This window comes from Bombina bombina, chromosome 2 (genome assembly GCF_027579735.1).
Source record: "Bombina bombina isolate aBomBom1 chromosome 2, aBomBom1.pri, whole genome shotgun sequence".
Taxonomy (NCBI): Eukaryota; Metazoa; Chordata; class Amphibia; order Anura; family Bombinatoridae; genus Bombina; species Bombina bombina.
In genome coordinates, this window is record NC_069500.1 from 1,432,763,996 (window position 1) to 1,432,781,961 (window position 17,966).

Genomic DNA, 17,966 nt, shown 5'->3' on the forward strand with positions numbered 1-17,966 from the left:
TTACAACAAATATGATTGGTGGCACTAGTTGGCAAGTGAGCCTGGAACACACGTTGGCAGGCAGGCAACTTCAATTAGATTACACTAGCAGACTGATATTTCCCAGTCAAAATAGTTTTTTTTTTAAATATTTACACTACTGTTATAACAAATATGAGTGGTGGCACTAGTTGGCAAGTGGGCCTGGCAAACATGCTGGCAGGCAAGCAACTGCAATTAGATTGCACTAGCTGACTGATGTTTCACAGTCAAAAAAGTTTTCTTTTGAAATATTTACACTACTGTTACAACAAATATGAGTGGTGCCACAAACTTGGCAAGTGGGCCTGGCACACATGCTGGCAGGCAGGCAGGCAACTTCAATTAGATTACACTAGCAGAGTGATGTTTCACAGTCAAAAAAGTTTTTTTTTTTAAATATTTACACTACTGTTACAACAGATATGAGTGGTGGCACTAGTTGGCAAGTAGGCCTGGCACACACGCTGGCAGGCAGAATAGTGCAATTAGAATACACTAGCTGAATGATGTTTCACAGTCAAAAAAGTTTTTTTTTAAATATTTACAATACTGTTATTACAAATATGATTGGTGGCACTAGTTGGCAAGTGGGCCTGGCACACACGCTGGCAGGCAGGCAGGCAACTGCAATTCGATTGCACTAGCAGACTGATGTTTCACAGTCAAAAAAGTTTTTTTTTAAATATTTTCACTACTGTTACAACAAATATGAGTGGTGCCACTAACTTGGCAAGTGGGCCTGGCACACACGCTGGCAGGCAGGCAACTTCAATTAGATTACACTAACAGACTGATGTTTCACTGTCAAAAAAGTTTTTTTTAAAATATTTACACTACTGTTATAACAAATATGATTGGTGGCACTAGTTGGAAAGTGGGCCTGGCACACACGCTGGCAGGCAGGCAACTGCAATTAAATAACACTAGCAGACTGATGTAAAAGTTTTTTTTTAAAAAAGTTACACTAATGTTACAACAGATATGAGTGGTGGCACTGGAGGATGGAAGTAGGCACATTATATGCTGGGAGCCTGACACACAGGCTGGCACTAGTGGCAGGCTGGCCTGGCAACTAAAATTAAATAACACTAGCAGACTGATGTAAAAGTTTTTTTTTTTTTAAATTTACACTAATGTTACACCAGATATGAGTGGTGGCACTGAGGATGGAAGTAGGCACATTTTATGCTGGGAGCCTGACACACAGGCTGGCACTTTTGGGAGGCTGGCCTGGCAACTAAAATTAAATAACACTAGCAGACTGATGTAAAGTTTTTTTTTTTTTTTAAATTACACTAATGTTACACCAGATATGAGTGGTGGCACTGAGGATGGAAGTAGGCACAGTATATGCTGGGAGCCTGACACACAGGCTGGCACTAGTGGCAGGCTGGCCTGGCAACTAAAATTAAATAACACTAGCAGACTGATGTAAAAGTTTTTTTTTAAAAAAGTTACACTAATGTTAAAACAGATATGAGTGGTGGCACTGAGGATGGAAGTAGGCACAGTATATGCTGGGAGCCTGGCACACAGGCTGGCACTAGTGGCAGGCTGGCCTGGCAACTAAAATTAAATAACACTAGCAGACTGATGTAAAAAAAAAAAATTAAAACATTTTACACTAATGTTACACCAGATATGAGTGGTGGTACTAAGGCTGGCAGTGGCAGGCTGGCCTGGCAACTGAAATTAGATTACACTAGCAGACTGATGTAAAAGTTTTTTTTTTTTTAAATTTACACTAATGTTACACCAGATATGAGTGGTGGAAAACAGAGCAATTAGGCACAGTATATGCTGTGGGCCTGACACACAGGCCTGATGGAAAATTAAATTAGATTACACTAGCAAACTGATGTAAAAGTTTTTTTTTTTTAAATTTACACTAATGTTACACCAGATATGAGGGGTGGCACAGAGCAATTAATCACAGTATATGCTTTGGGCCTGACACACAGGCCTGATGGAAAATGAAATTAGATTACACTAGCAAACTGATGTAAAAGTTTTTTTTTAAAATTTACACTAATGTTACACCAGATATGAGTGGTGGCACAGAGCAATTAATCACAGTATATGCTGTGAGCCTGACACACAGGCCTGATGGAAAAAGAAAATTAGATTACACTAGCAAACTGATGTAAAAAGTTTTTTTTTTTTAAATTTACACTAATGTTACACCAGATATGAGTGGTGGCACAGAGCAATTAATCACAGTATATGCTGTGGGCCTGACACACAGGCCTGATGGAAAATGAAATTAGATTACACTAGCAAACTGATGTAAAAGTTTTTTTTTTTTTAAATTTACACTAATGTTACACCAGATATCAGTGGTGGCACAGAGCAATTAATCACAGTATATGATGTGGGCCTGACACACAGGCCTGATGGAAAATGAAATTAGATTACACTAGCAAACTGATGTAAAAGTTTTTTTTTTTTAAAAATTACAATAATGTTACACCAGATATGAGTGGTGGCACAGAGCAATTAATCACAGTATATGCTGTGGGCCTGACACACAGGCCTGATGGAAAATAAAATTAGATTACACTAGCAAACTGATGTAAAAGTTCTTTTTTTAAAAAATTTACACTAATGTTACACCAGATATGAGTGGTGGCACAGAGCAATTAATCACAGTATATGCTATGAGCCTGACACACAGGCCTGATGGAAAATGAAATTAGATTACACTAGCAAACTGATGTAAAAGTTTTTTTTTTTTTTAAATTTACACTAATGTTACACCAGATATGAGTGGTGGCACAGAATAATTAATCACAGTATATGCTGTGAGCCTCACACACAGGCTGACAGGCAGGCAAATGAAATTAGATAACAAAAAAAAAAAAAAAACGACTGAAGTTCTAGCCCTAAAAAGGGCTTTTTGGGCTGAAGTTCTAGCCCTAAAAAGGGCTTTTTGGGGTGCTGTCCTTACAGCAGAGATCAGATGAGTCCTTCAGGACTGTAGTGGACACTGAATACACTAGCCTAGCTATCAATTTCCCTATAAAATCATCAGCAGCTATACTATCCCTCCTCTCACTAAGAATGCAGGATCGTAATGAATCTAAAATGGCTGCTGCCCAGGAGCTGGGAGGGTCTGGGAGGGAGGGTCTGCTGCTGATTGGCTGAAATGTGTCTGCAGACTGTGAGATACAGGGTCAAAGTTTACTTAATAATGATGAATAGGGGGTGGATCGAACATCGCATATGTTCACCCGCCGCGGCAAACGCGAACAAGCTAATATCGCCGGGAACTGTTCTCCGGCGAACTGTTCGCGACATCACTAAGGGCCACTAAAAACTCTGCCTAGCGGCTCATACAAGAACAGACCTGTCATTGCAAAGTTTCTCAACTTCCAGAACAGGCTGAATGTCATGTATCATTATACACAAAGAATTCCGTTTTCCATTGGACATGAACGATATTATTAATTCAGGATTTTTCAGTGGAGACTTCCCAAAAGAGAAGATAAATTATGCCTTTTTGTTTCAATAAGTAATGGCATCAAGGCCACAGTCATTAATCCTGCTAAAATTAAAATCCCCACAGAAAATGATCACATGATATTGTCAGCCCCGAGGAGGTTAAGGAATTTGCTAAAAATAAGGGTATTACCTTTTAAGATTATATCCTGCTGACTGAATTGGTTGACTATTTAATGATTTATATGCAATCTCAGCTATTTAAGATGTATATTTCCCACCTCGTCTACCGCAATTCCGTCCACTCTAGTCTACCTAGCTGCCACATTGCTCCTTTCCAATCCATTATGAATGCCTCTGCCAGGCTCATCATCCTTACTCTTCGTTCTTCATCTGCTACACCTCTCTGCCAATACCTTCACTGGCTTCCCCTTGCCTCTAGGATTAAACATAAAATCCTCACCCTGACATATATAGCTCTCAACTGCACTGCTCCCCCCTACATCTCAGAACTTGTCTCTAGATACTCTCCCTCCTGTCCCCTTCGATCAGCTCAGGATCTCCTCCTCTCCTCCTCTCTTGTTACTTCCTCACATTCACGTTTACAGGACTTCTCCAGACTGGCCCCCATCTTGTGGAATTCCCTGCCTCGCTCCATAAGACTCTCCCCTAGTTTTAACAGCTTCAAGCACTCCCTAAAAACTCTACTATTCAGGGATGCATACAACCAACACTAATCTTTCCTAACGCCATTGCTTTCCCCTTGAACCCCTTAGATTGTAAGCCTATGGGCCCAGCTGTTTACAGATCGCTTCATAAGAGCCGACTACAACAGTGAAACTCTCGGCAGGGCCCTCTACCCACTTGACCCCTACAAAAGCTATCCTGTACACCGACTATGTTTACAGCACTGCGGAATCTGTTGGCGCTCTACAAATACCTGATAATAAACTTACAACGCATGTTGGTTAAGTATACAGGGAGTGTTAAAGATGTTATGTTGTGTTCCCTGTGTCTGTGTTTTTTTTGTTTTTTTGTTTCTTCCTCCCTCTCTTACCCACTCACTGCCTCTCGCCGCACTAGTGATACATTGTTTGTAGATATTTGATAAAATGGATATTCATGTCCTGGTTAAACTAAATAAACGAAGGACCAAATACATTTGGCATCCTGGAATGTAGGTGGGAAATCATCTCCCCAAGAAAGGAAAAAAGATTTTAGCCCAACTAAATCTTCATAATCCTGATATAGTACTGCTGCAGAATACACACCTAAAAGAAATTGAATTGGTCAAACTTAAAACAGGATGGGTAGGGGAGGTAGTGGAAACACCCTGCGTACATAGGAAAAAAGGAGTTACCTTTCTTTTTCATAAAAAAATATAATATAAAATCCTGAGATCTGAGCCAGATCCAGAGGAAAGATTTTTAATTTTACAGGTTGAAGTGGAAGGTATGTCTTTAACCCTATGTAATATCGATGGCCCTAACAAATTGGATAAGGCTTTCTGGGAAAATTTACAAGTGAAACTTTTACCCTTCCACTCAAAAAAACCTTATTATTGCCCTAGACTTCAATTTAACTTCATATCCCACTTTGGATAGGCTTAAACCCTCTCTAAACAGAAACAGCAAAATGAATCTAAACTTTTTTAAGAATTTGGAAATACACTACATATGAAAGATATTTGGTGGGTTCAGAACCCAGATTTAAGGAAATTTACATGGGAATCAGAAACATATCAAACAATGTCTAGAATTGATTACTTTCTAATATCCGAAAAATTGCTGGGGTTTGAAATGGAGGCTGATATTAAAGAGATAATTATATCAGATCACGCTATCCTTACTTTGAAAATTAAACATAGGAATTACCAGGAAGTTAAACATAGTAGTTTTTTACTCCTAGATATCTGATATCTAATGTACAGTTTAAAGCATGGCTGAAATTAAAATGGAAGGATTTTTACCAAATTAATTTTTCCTCTGAACTCCAATCTGAAATACTGTGGGAAACTTTTAAGACAGTAATAAGAGGATACATTAAATCTTATTTAGTCATTCAAAAATGTAAAATGGTAGCCCGGGACACTCAACTGGCCAACCACTTTCGTAATGCATATAACTCTTACATTAGTGATCCCTCTAAAAGACTATGGCGTATATATATATATTAAAGCAAAAAGGGAAGGAGAAGTTTTCATAACACAAAAAATGGCTCAGGAAGATCTAAGGACAAGGTTTTTTTTTTTTTACAGACATGGAGGAAAAGCAGGGAAGTTCTTAGCCAACTTAACAAAATCTAAAAGAAAGAAATGCACGATAGAAGCCCTTAAGACCCCGACAGGTAGAATTACTAAAATTAACAAAATTAACAAATATATTCTGAAATATTTTCAAGGCTTATACTCAGACTATACAATAAATACACAAATTAAAGATAAGTTTTGTAAAAATATCTAGACTCCAAATTTAGATAACCTGAATGCCCCTATTTCCCATAAAGAAGTTACTGATGCTATTAATAAAGCAAAAGCTAATAAAGCAAAAGCTAATAAAGCGGCCAGACCAGACCAGATCCCAGCTGAGTTATACAAAATATTATCAGAAGATATTGCCCAAACCATGGTTATATTATTAAATAAATACTATGCTGAAGGCACTCCATGCTCTAGATACTTTACCTCATCGTTAATAGTTATGATCTTGAAAAAAACAAAGACCCAGAAGAGATTGGATCTTACAGACTGATCTCACTTTTGAATAGTGAGTATAAGATCCTTATGAGTATCTTAGCAAATAGGATTAAAGCAGTTATTGACTCTCTTATACATAAGGACCAAGTCGGCTTCATGACGGAAAGAATTTCCTCCCGTAATTAGAGGAAACTTCAATTGATATTAAATATTTATCAGTCACATACACAGAAAACAAAAGGCTTGGATGCCGCAATAATTTCTATAGACGTGGAGAAGGCCTTCCACTCCATTACCTTGGATCATCTGTTTTCAGTATTACCTAAGTATGGATTCAAATGGCCCTTTTTGAACTTTATTCGTTCAACTTATAATGGATCCAATGCTTCTATTTTGATTAACGATACTCCCTCAGCCAATTTCATACTGCATAATGGATCAAGGCAAGGGTCTCCACTCTCCCCTTAATTATTTAACCTGGCCTTAAAGCCTTTAGCAATTTGTCTGAGGAAAGAGATCAATGGGATTAAATTGGGGTCAAGAAAGGTCTCAACGCTACTATACGCAGACGACTTATTATTCTTAATGACCAATACAGGGAAAATATTCAAGTATTAAAGGGTCAGTAAACCTTAAAAATAATGTTATATAATTCTGCACATAGTGCAGAATTATATAACATTATATTAGCCAAACTTTGTAAATCATAATATTCCCTTTTTATTTTGTAAAAATACCGCTGTTTTACAGACCCGCTCTCTGTACAGACAGAGCAGGAGCGAGCTGCACTTAGTCTGCACTATGTGCAGAATTATATAACATTATTTTTAAGGTTTACTGTCCCTTTAACTCATATACTACAGGACTTCAGTGCCTTCTCAGGTTACAGGTAAATACATCTAAAACAAAAACATTTTGGCTAAGCAAACAACAAGACTCATGCCAAATTTGTCAGTGTAAAGAGGCAAAAGATGCTTTTATATACTTAGGAATTAAATTATCCAAGGATATTAATGAATGGTATGAGCTTAATTATCCCCACATTTTCTATAAAATAAAACACGATCTGGAAAACTGGGCTAAATTTAAGTTAACTTTAACATGCAAAACTAACCTAATAAAAATCGTAATATTCCCTAAATTACTATATTTAATGCAAAACCTCCCAATTTTGTTAAAACAAAAGGATCTTAATGCATTTCAACAGATGTGTACACAGTTCCTTTGGGGAAAAAAGTGTAAGGCTATTGCGTTTAATAAACTGTCATTGTCTAGAACCGATGGGGGATTTGCTCTACCAGATATTGAAATATATAATCTAGTAGGTATTGGAAAGATCGCTATGGACTGGCTAACTAAAATAGATTATTACGCAGTCTATTCCGCAGAGGAAATTCTAGTACAGCCATACTCACTTAGAGCCCTTCTTCACTGTCCTTCCAATAAATGCCTTATTAAAGTCAAACAACTTATTGTCATTCAAAATGTGATTGTGGCCTGGCAAATAAATTTGAAAATTTTACATAATAATCCATTCTTTTCAAAACATCTATTACTGGTAATCCTAATTTTATTCCAGCGTTAAATTCTTAAAACAAATTAAATACTGGGCTTCAAATGAACTTTAATATATACATCAGTTTAGAGAAAGAGGGATGGGGAGATGTAAGACATTTACTGACTTAAAACTAGAATTTGGTATTTTGAATAGATCATTTTTTATGTTCAGGAAACTGCAGACAGTAGTATAGATGAAGAAACTTGATTTATTTTAGAACCTGCATTGAACTTATTCAAAGTAGGCAATGGCAAATACTCTACCTCTCCATTATATAAAATAGTTATGAGCTTACGTGGACAAGTCAATGTGCATAAAATAGCAGATGCTTGGCAGGTCCTACTGGAAATTATTTCCAAAAGCTTTAAACTTGCAGACACCGCTACACTCTCCTCTTCATGAAGAGAATCCCACACTAAACTTATAAACAGAATATAAATTACACCATACATTAAGGCCAGATGGGATAAGTCAGGTGTTCATTCTCATAAGTGTGAAATATTAAAAGCAGATAACTATCATTGTTTCTGGAACTGTCAGAAAATAAAGAAATGTTGGTACAGTATAAGATCAACTACTGGGTAAAAAAAATTAACCAAAATCATATACAAATAATGGATAATCATGTGGGGTTTTTTTTATAGATGGCCAAAAAGAAAATTCTGTGAAGAATGTTTGCCAACTAAATGCTTTAATTATGGTCGGTAGATTATTGATCCTTAAATACTGGAAATCCTGTAAAGCCCCCAGTGTGATAGAATTCCTCCATAAACATAAAAATCAGATGATAATGGAGAAAATGGATACCTCGATAAACTCAGAACTTAAAATTAAACGGTTCTACTTTAAATGGAAAACGTCATTTTAAGCTACCCTAAAGAAATTCAAGTGCAGTTGATTGCTCCTTTTAGGGGCAGTGCCTACCTTCAATTGGCTATCGCAAACAATGAATTCCCTGTTTATCGACTGTGGGGAGGTGTGAATGGTTGGAGTGGGGTTAAGAAAGGGAGGTGGTGTTGTGTGTTTTTTTTTTCCCGTTGTTGTTGTTGTTGTTTTGTTTGCTTGTTTGTGGTGTATATATTCTTTAACTAGAGATGAAAATTTGAAGACCAGAAAATTTAAAATATATATTTTTCAAAATAGAGATGGAAATCTAGAGACTAGAAAATGTATAGTTCTGTTCGTTTTTATGGACAACTGATCACAATAGGATATTCCTGCATTTAATATCTATGATAGTTATTTGTCTATATGTTAATTAATTATTATGGACTATATCATTTGTATATTTATGAAAGAGTCCAGTGTGTTCCAGCACCAAGGTAACCCCCAGTATGGGGCTGCAAATATTTATTTATAAAATATTTTACCAGGAAGAATACATTGAGATTTCTCTCGTTTTCAAGTATGTCCTGGGAGGTGTGCAAAATATGCAGGTGTGCAAGCTATTCAAGACTGATACCACAGTCTCAGATACAATATAGATCCAAAAAGAAACGATAGCAGCACCACCAAAAATTGTAGTAAAACTATTTATTTGCCAACATAATTAAAAAAGACAATGTTTCGGATTCACATCCTTAGTCATGTCTATTGTACAAACAATTAAAAACAGCCTTAAATAGACTCAAGGCCACACACATTTTTGTATAGGAATAGCTCCAGATAGTGGTTACATTATATAATGCTCTGGTTTAATACATCAGTTTGGGAATAGAATGACACAAATGTTCATGCAAATGTTGATAAAGTAACAGCACCCCCTAACATATCCATAACAGCATTATCTATATTTAGAACTCATTTAAAGACATACACCCCACTCCATTTCCCAATTCATCCCACCCGGGGCCATAGCTCCTAACTCATGAATCCAAAATAATTCTCTGCCCAGTAAGATTTTTGCCCTGTCATCACCCCTCCATGGCATTTTTATCTGTTCCAAAATCTGAAACCTAAGTTGGTTGATTTGGTGACCAGCAGAAATAAAATGGTTAGAGACTGGTGCTTCTAAATTCCCTATCCTAATATTACTTTTGTGTTGGTTGATACGCTCGCGGACCTTATGGGTGGTCATGCCAACGTACCCCAACCCACAGGGACATTTAATAAGATAAACAGCATAGCTTGTATTACATCTATAGTGGTCCCTTAGGGGCATATCTATCAAGCTCCGTATGGAGCTTGATGCCCCGTGTTTTTGGCAAGCCTGCAGGCTCGCCAGAAACAGCAGTTATGAAGCAGCGGTCACAAAGACTGCTGCTCCATAACCTGTCCGCCTGCTCTGAGCAGGCGGACAGACATCGCCGCAATACAACCCGATCGAGTACAATCGGGTTGATTGACACCACCCTGCTGGCAGCCGATTGGCCGCGAGTCTGAAGGGGCGGCATTGCACCAGCAGCTCTTGTGAGCTGCTGGTGCAATGCTGAATACGGCGAGCGCATTGCTCGCCGTATTCAGCTATGTCTGTCGGACCTGATCCGCACAGTTGGATCAGGTCCGACAGACATTGATAACAAGAGGCCTTTGTCTATACTTTTTACCTGTACGTGGATGGGTGCAAATTGGGCCTTTATTTATTTACTTATTTATTTATTTTATTTATTATAAAATATTTTGCCAGGAAGCATACATAGAGATTTCTCTCATTTTCAAGTATGTCCTGGGTCCACAAAACATTGCATTGATACAATAGGGTACAATAAAATACAAAAACAATAATAATACACAATATATGCAAAAAAAATAACATAGAACAGGTAGGAAATATTTAATCAATCATGACAGGTGCATTCTGTTTTGAGATATGTAGAGAGGGATCTCTTAAAGGATATTAGGCTTGGGGAAGGTTTGAAAGTGTGAGGTCATTCCATAATTGTGGTGCTCTGTAGGAAAAGGAGGATCGAGCTGCTTTATTTTTGTATTGAGGCAAGCTAAATAATGTGCTGGTATTGGATCGGAGGTTATAGGAGGTGGGAATAGCTGGGGAGAGCATTCTGCTCATGTAGGGTGGGAGCTTCCCAGAAAGGCTCTTAAACACAAGGCAGGAAAGATGGAGGGAGCGTCTGGATTCCAGCGACAGCCAGTTTAGTTATTTTAGCATGTCACAATGGTGGTTCCTGTAGTTACATTGTAGCACAAAGCGGCAGAACGAGTTATACAATGTATTAAGTTTATTAAGGTGAGTTTGCAGTGCAGGTGCATAAACTACGTCCCGTAATCCATGATAGGCATCAGCATTTGCTATACAATCTTTTCCTTTACTATAGGGCTGAGGCAGGATTTGTTTCTGTACAGGACACCTAGTTTTGGATAAAGTTTAGATGCAAGTTTTTCTATGTGGAGGCCAAAATATAGATTGGGGTCTAACAACATACCCAAGTATTTGAAAGAGTGGACTGTGGTCAGCGTGCAATTGGATTTTGTTTTGATTCGTAGATGGGAATTTTTTAATTTGTGTAAATTAGGTCCCATTCCAAAGATCATTGTGACAGTTTTGTCAGTGTTTAGGAAGAGTTTGTTTTTTGAGATCCACTTTTCTACCTCTGTGAATTGGTCTTGGAGCACTGCTTCAAGCTGCAGCAGATCGGAATTGTTTGCATAGATTACTGTGTCATCTGCGTACATGTGTACAGTTGAGAATTTGCAGACATTAGGCAGATCATTTATAAATAATGTGAATAGTAGGGGGCCGAGAATGGAACCTTGGGGAACACCACACGTGACTGGGAGAGAGAGGGAGTCACGGAAAGAAACAGAGACATATTGTGATCGATCCGATAAGTGTGCTCCTTTTACTCTCACCTTACGCAGCGGGGCATGCAAATTCCAAACTTGTAGGAGTTCAGACTGAAAGAATTCAACTGCAGAGTCTAGATCTGGGATTAGGTTTAATCTGTGCCAGGGGAGGTTCTTAATGTCATTTAGAAATGATTGAAGATTACATTTTTTGAAGGACCTGGTGATTTTAACCTTGGGAGAGGATTTAGTTGCCTTTATTTTGCGCACACAGTACACTAAGCAGTGGTCACTGAAATTGTTAGGGAGAACACTTGCCTCCTGGATTCGGTCGGGGGAAGTGGAGAGAATCCAGTCGAGCAGGGTGTGATTATGACTTTTGATGTTTATGTGAGTTAGGGAGGAGATTAGTTGCGTTAGCTGCAAAGATTTAAACAGTGAGCGACAACTATTATTTTTTGGATTCAGCCAATCAATATTAAAATCTCCAAAAACCAAAAGTTCGCTTTTTGGGTTTTGAGCTATGGTTTCGCTAAGGAGATGTGCTATGTCAGAAAGGGAATGTACAGGGGAGCTAGGTGGGCGGTAGATTCCTGCAACAATTATTGATTTACTGCCTGGGATCTCAATTGTGCCAGAAAGGAAATCAAAGGTGGCAGGAGAGCTAGATTTTTGTAAGGGGGTGTACTTTGTGGAATTGTCAACATAAATTACAATGCCGCCTCCTCTCTTTGCTCTATCATTTCTATGGCATGAATCCATGTATTGCAATGACAGTCAGGTATTTTTGGTTACAATTCTGGCACCCTAAACACGGAAAGCATCCCAAATTCTTACTATCAATAAAGCTCTGTCTAGTTACTTTTTTAGGGCCAACATCTGCCTTCACCAATGTGTCTTTCAAATTTCTCCCCCTCCTGTAAGTGGCCATAGGTAGATTTTCAAACTCCTTTACATCAGGGTTAGAAATCTGCAAAATATGCCAATGCTTGTGCAATATCCTTTGTATTTGGCTACTCCAAGGAGAATATTCATTTACAAATATCATTCTAAGGATTTTCTTAACTTTTGTTTTATCTTTTAACAAGGAGGCTCTGTGAATTTTTAAAATAGCTGCTTTTTCCTTATCAATTAAATCTCCAGGGTATCCCCTCTGTTTGAAGCGTTTACCCATCTCAGTTAGCCTTTCTCCAATTAAATTTATATCTGAGACAATACGTCTCACCTGCATGAACTGACTTTTGGGTAAACTCTTAACCAGAGCAGGAGAATGTGCACTTTTAAAATGTAGTAAATTATTACAGTCTGTTTCTTTCTAAAATAGATCCACAGCCAACATTACTTCTTTCTTATATACTGCGTTGTCAAGTAAATCAATCCTTTCCTCACTCACATTTAGTTTAAAATGTATATGCTGTGTGGCACTATTAAGATCCTTAACAAAATCCTCCAGGGTTCCAATGTCGCCCAACTATATACCAAAATATTTGTTTATATAGTGCCACCAAGTGGCGCCATATAGCAGAAACAAAGGATGATCATAAATAAAATATTCTTCAAAGGTATTCTAAAAGATATTGGCATAGGTTGGAGCGACATTGGAACCCATGGCCATACCCTGTAGCTGCAAATAGAACTGGTCTTGGAACAAAAAATAATTACATCTCAGAACAATGCAGAAAAGATCCAAAATAAATTACCTTTGTACATTGCTTATATCAGTATCTTGTACCAAGTATCTATTCACCGCTCCCAGACCTGCCTCATGTGTAATAGATGTATATAAGCTTGTAACATCCAGGCTGTATAAAATGCCCTTGTTGTTTTCCAATGTTACATTTTGAAATTTGTTCACAAAACCCCCTGTGTCTTTGATAAAAGAGGTAGAGCTAACAAATGGTCTTAATATTTTATCAAGGTATATCGATATTTTAGATAATATGGAACCAACCCCTGCCACAATTGGATGGCCCGGAGGACCTTAGTGAGTGTATATAGTTCAGGTACAATGTCTTCTGTCTCTAAGATGAACTTAACCACTTTGCTATCAATCATCCCATTTTTTGGGCTTTCTTAACACAAGCCTCAATCTCTTTTTTAATCCTGTGTGTTGGGTTGTTTGGTAGCAATTTATACACACAATTTTCAAAGCACCTTTTTCCTCTTAAAGTTATTAGCCACATTCACATATTTGGAGTAACCTTTTTCGATTTTTTTGAGCAAACCATTAACATCGTGTTCCACTAGCTGAATAAATGTACTGACCCCTGGGTTCACCTGTTGCGGTGTAAAGTTAATTTTATTATTTAAACCCAGTGATTTCAATTTCAACTAATTTTGCACATTTAAATTATGAATAGATTATTTCTCAATATCACATACTAAACCAGAAAAATTACATTTTAGTTTTAATGCTCTATAGAACTGTTGTAAGTCCCTTCGCAGATCAAAGGTATTAACCCTTTGTTGCATAGGGCAGAATGACAGTCCCTTTGAGAGAACCCTTTGCTCTTCTGATGTTAACGGTTCAGTACTCAAATTTAAGACTACTGACCGTGTTGGCTGCAGGTCATTATCCGGTAGACAGATGTCCGTACATTTATTCAGCTAGTGGAACACGATGTTAATGGTTTGCTCAAAAAAAAATGTAAAAAGGTTACCCAAATATGTGAATGTGGCTAATAACTTTAATAGGGAAGACAGGGGTGCTTTGAAAAATTTAAAGGAGAAAAATAACCTCATTTTTAAAGAGGCTGATAAGCAGGAATAGGCACGGACCAAGGCTGTTGCGGACATTTTCCAAAGTACAGACGTTAGTGAAGGACACCAAGGTACATTTCAAATTAAAAAAACATTAAAAAAACACTCTCTTTACAGAGAGGGTAGTAGATACATGGTGGAATAGCCATCCAGCAGAAGTGGTAGAGACAGTGAAGTAGTTTAAACATGCATGAGATAGGCATAAGGTTATGCTAGATATAAGATAAGGCCAGGAACTAATGAAAGTATTCAGAAAATTGGTCAGACTAGATAGGCTGAATGGTTCCTATCTGCCTACATATTCTATGTCTCTATAAGTCAGGAGAGCGACACTTTGCTGTCAAATGGGCTGCACATTGATGCCCCTGGTCTAGTTCCACAAGTACAAATTAGTCATCTAATCAAACAAGTTTAAAAAAAACATTTATATAAAGACTGCTTGCGGTATTACCTTTTATTCTTTTTGTGGTTATATTGAGAGTCTGCAACTCCTGACCAAACCCACCCACCTTGATGTTAATTGCATGATCATCATGGTTGGTTACTTACTTGGTTACGTAAGGTTTGTCAGAGTAGGCAGCGGTCTTCTACACACAGATACCAGCACCACGCTGCTGCACAGATCAAGGAATTTGTATGGGTCATGACTCACGGTTAGTTGACTGCAGGCAGCTTGCTTCTTCCCTCACTTTCCTGCTACTAAGCGTGGCGCCACTTGGGTCAAGGAGGAGTGACCAGCATTCATCTGTCCTACTCCTCCCTCCCCTCTGCAAAACCGATAGCGGACACTGCAAGGGCCAGTCATGGACACGAGTGTCCATGTACGGACACCTTGCCTATCCCTGGTTACAAGGTCTCAGGTGTGAATGGGGAGCAGGTGTGTTAAATTTGGTGTTATTGCTCTCACACTCTCTCATACTGGTCACTGGAAGTTCCACATGACACCTCATGGCAAAGAACTCTCTGAGGATCTGAAAAAAAGAATTGTTGCTCTACATAAAAATGGCCTAGGCTATAAGAAGTTTGCCAAAACCCTAAAACTGAGCTGCAGCATGGTGGGCAAGACCATACAGCTGTTTCACAGGACAGGTTCCACTCAGAACATGCCTTGCCATGGTCGACTAAAGAAGTTGAGCGCACATGTTCAGCGTCATATACAGAGGTTGTCTTTAGGAAATAGACATATGAGTGCTGCCAGCATTGCTGCAGAGGTTGGAGGGGTGGGGGCTCAGCCTGTCAGCGCTCAGACCATACGTTGCACACTGCATCATATTGGTCTGCATGGCTGTTGTTCCAAAGGGAAGCCTCTTCTAAAGAGGATGCACAAGAAAGCCTGCAAACAGTTTGCTGAAGACAAGCAGACTAAGGACATGGATTATTGGAACCATGTCCTGTGGTCCAATGAGCCCAAGATAAACTTATTTGGTTAAGAAGGTGTCAAGCGTGTGTGGTGGCAAACAGGTGAGGAGTAGAAAGACAAGTGTGGCTTGCCTACAGTCAAGCATGGTGGTAGTAGTGTCATGGTCTGGGCCTGCATGAGTGCTGCCAGCACTGGGGATCTACAGTTCATTGAGGGAACCATGAATGCCAACATGTACTGTGACATACTGAAGCAGAGCATAATCCCCTCCCTTCGGAGACAGGGCCACAGGGCAGTATTCCGACATGATAACAACCCCAAACACACCTCCAAGATGACCACTGCCTTGCTAAAGAAGCTGAGGGTAAAGGTGATGGACTGGTCAAGCATCTCTCCATACCTAAACCCTATTGAGCATCTGTGGGGCATCCTCAAAAAGAAGGTGGGGGAGCTCTCTGTGAAGCTCTGGTGAACTCCATGCCCAAGATGGTTAAGGCAGTGCTGGAAAATAATGGTGGCCACATAAAATATTGACACTTTGTGCCCATTAATGTCTGCGTGTTGAGTTATTTTGAGGGGACAGCAAATTTACACTGTTATACAGGCTGTACACTGTACACTTACTACTTTACATTGTAGCAAAGTGCCATTTCTTCAATGTTGTCACATGAAAAAAATATAATAAAATATTTACAAAAATGTGAGGGGTGTACTTTTGTGAGATACTGTGTATATATATAATACTGTATATATATGTATAAATATATACATAAATATATAAAGTTACTTTTTTGTGTGGGTGATATTAAAAATAAACAAACTGGTCTGAGAGACAAACATGCTGCATACCTCATTGAGTACTTGACTAGATCAGTCGGTCACCAGGTCTGATGTAATTTTAGACAGTCAGTGTCACACACAGTGAAGTGACAAATTGCTGCGGACTGAGTGAACGGCATGCAGACTCAGAAGCACTCAGCATTCAGCAGCCAGTTAACAGCACAGCCCGTGGGTCTTCTCACTGACGTGACATCTCATGCACGGTGTGATCATGTGACGTTCATCGACAGAGTCTCAGTCAGTGCAAGTTGTGCGGTTGTGCCCACCAGGAGTCCGGCTCCAGCTGAGCTAATAACAGCCAACTAACAGGCTAGATTGGTGGATGCCGGACTGCCAGTTTGGAGTTAGACACAGGCTGGGAGTGGGACTCTAGGAGGGAACTTGTTAGAGGAGCGGATCATCATGAATAAAAAAAATATAAGTACAGACAGTGTGACTGACTTAGAGAGTTTATTTTTACTCGTATTACTGGTCAGCTACTGAAAATACCGGACTGTCTGGTCAAATACCGGACACCTGGCAGCCCTAGATACCACTGATCCTATAACCAGCCCTCCTCTGGCTATACCCATGAACCAGTGTCACTACTGTGTCTTTGTATAGTGCTTGGTGTTATTATACTGATGCGGATACTACTGATCCTATAACCAGCCCTGAGCCCTCCTTTGGCTATACCCATGAGCCAGTGTCACTACGGTGTCATTATATAGAGCTGGGTGTTATTATACTGATGCAGATACCATTGTTTCTATAACCAGCCCTCTTCTGGATGTACCCATGTGCCAGTGTCACTACTGTGTCTTTGTATAGAGCTTGGTGCTATTATACTGATGCAGATGCCACTGATTCTAAAACCAGCCCTCCTCTGGCTATACCCATGAGCCAGTGTCACTATTGTGTCATTATATAGTGCTGGGTGTTATTATACTGATGCAGATACCATTGATCCTATAACCAGCCCTCTTCTGGCTGTACCCATGTGCCAGTTTCACTACTGTGTCTTTGTAAAGTGCTTGGTGTTATTATACTGATGCAGATGCCACTGATTCTAAAACCAGCCCTCCTCTGGCTATACCCATGAGCCAGTGTCACTACTGTGTCATTATATAGTGCTGGGTGTTATTATACTGATGCAGATACCACTGATCCTATAACCAGACCTTGTCTGGCTATACGTATGTGACAGTGTCATTAATGTGTCTTTGTATAGAGCAGGGTGTTATTATACAGATGCAGATACACATCCAGTATTTCACCCAGACTTTATTTATTCCATAACTTATCACCCATTATCACTAGCAGTCTCTTGACAAGCCACTAACTTTATTCACACTACATATTTTTTTTTATTCCTATTATTTAATCAGAAAGAAAACATATACTAAGGTTGTGGCGGACACTGCAAGGAATAGTCACGGACACCAGTGTCCGTGTACGGACACCTTGCCTATTCCTGCTATGTGCTAGTATGTGTTAGTCAGTATAGTCAGTTTGTGTTAATATTTGCTATTATATGTCAGTTAGTAAAATCAGTTTGTGTTACTATGTGTTAT

The 17,966-nt window shown here is 38.9% G+C and overlaps 1 protein-coding gene across 1 annotated transcript in view; it reads right to left on the minus strand.

Annotated features, from left to right (window-relative positions):
• The window catches only part of LOC128647605 (vomeronasal type-2 receptor 26-like), a 39,967-nt gene extending 27,283 nt beyond the window's left edge, over window positions 1-12,684 (minus strand). Inside the window, exon 1 of the mRNA XM_053700360.1 lies at window positions 12,291-12,684. Within this exon, the coding sequence (XP_053556335.1) occupies window positions 12,291-12,684 (394 nt within the window). The remainder of the gene's footprint in view (window positions 1-12,290) is intronic.
• Between the last annotated feature and the right edge of the window lie 5,282 nt (window positions 12,685-17,966).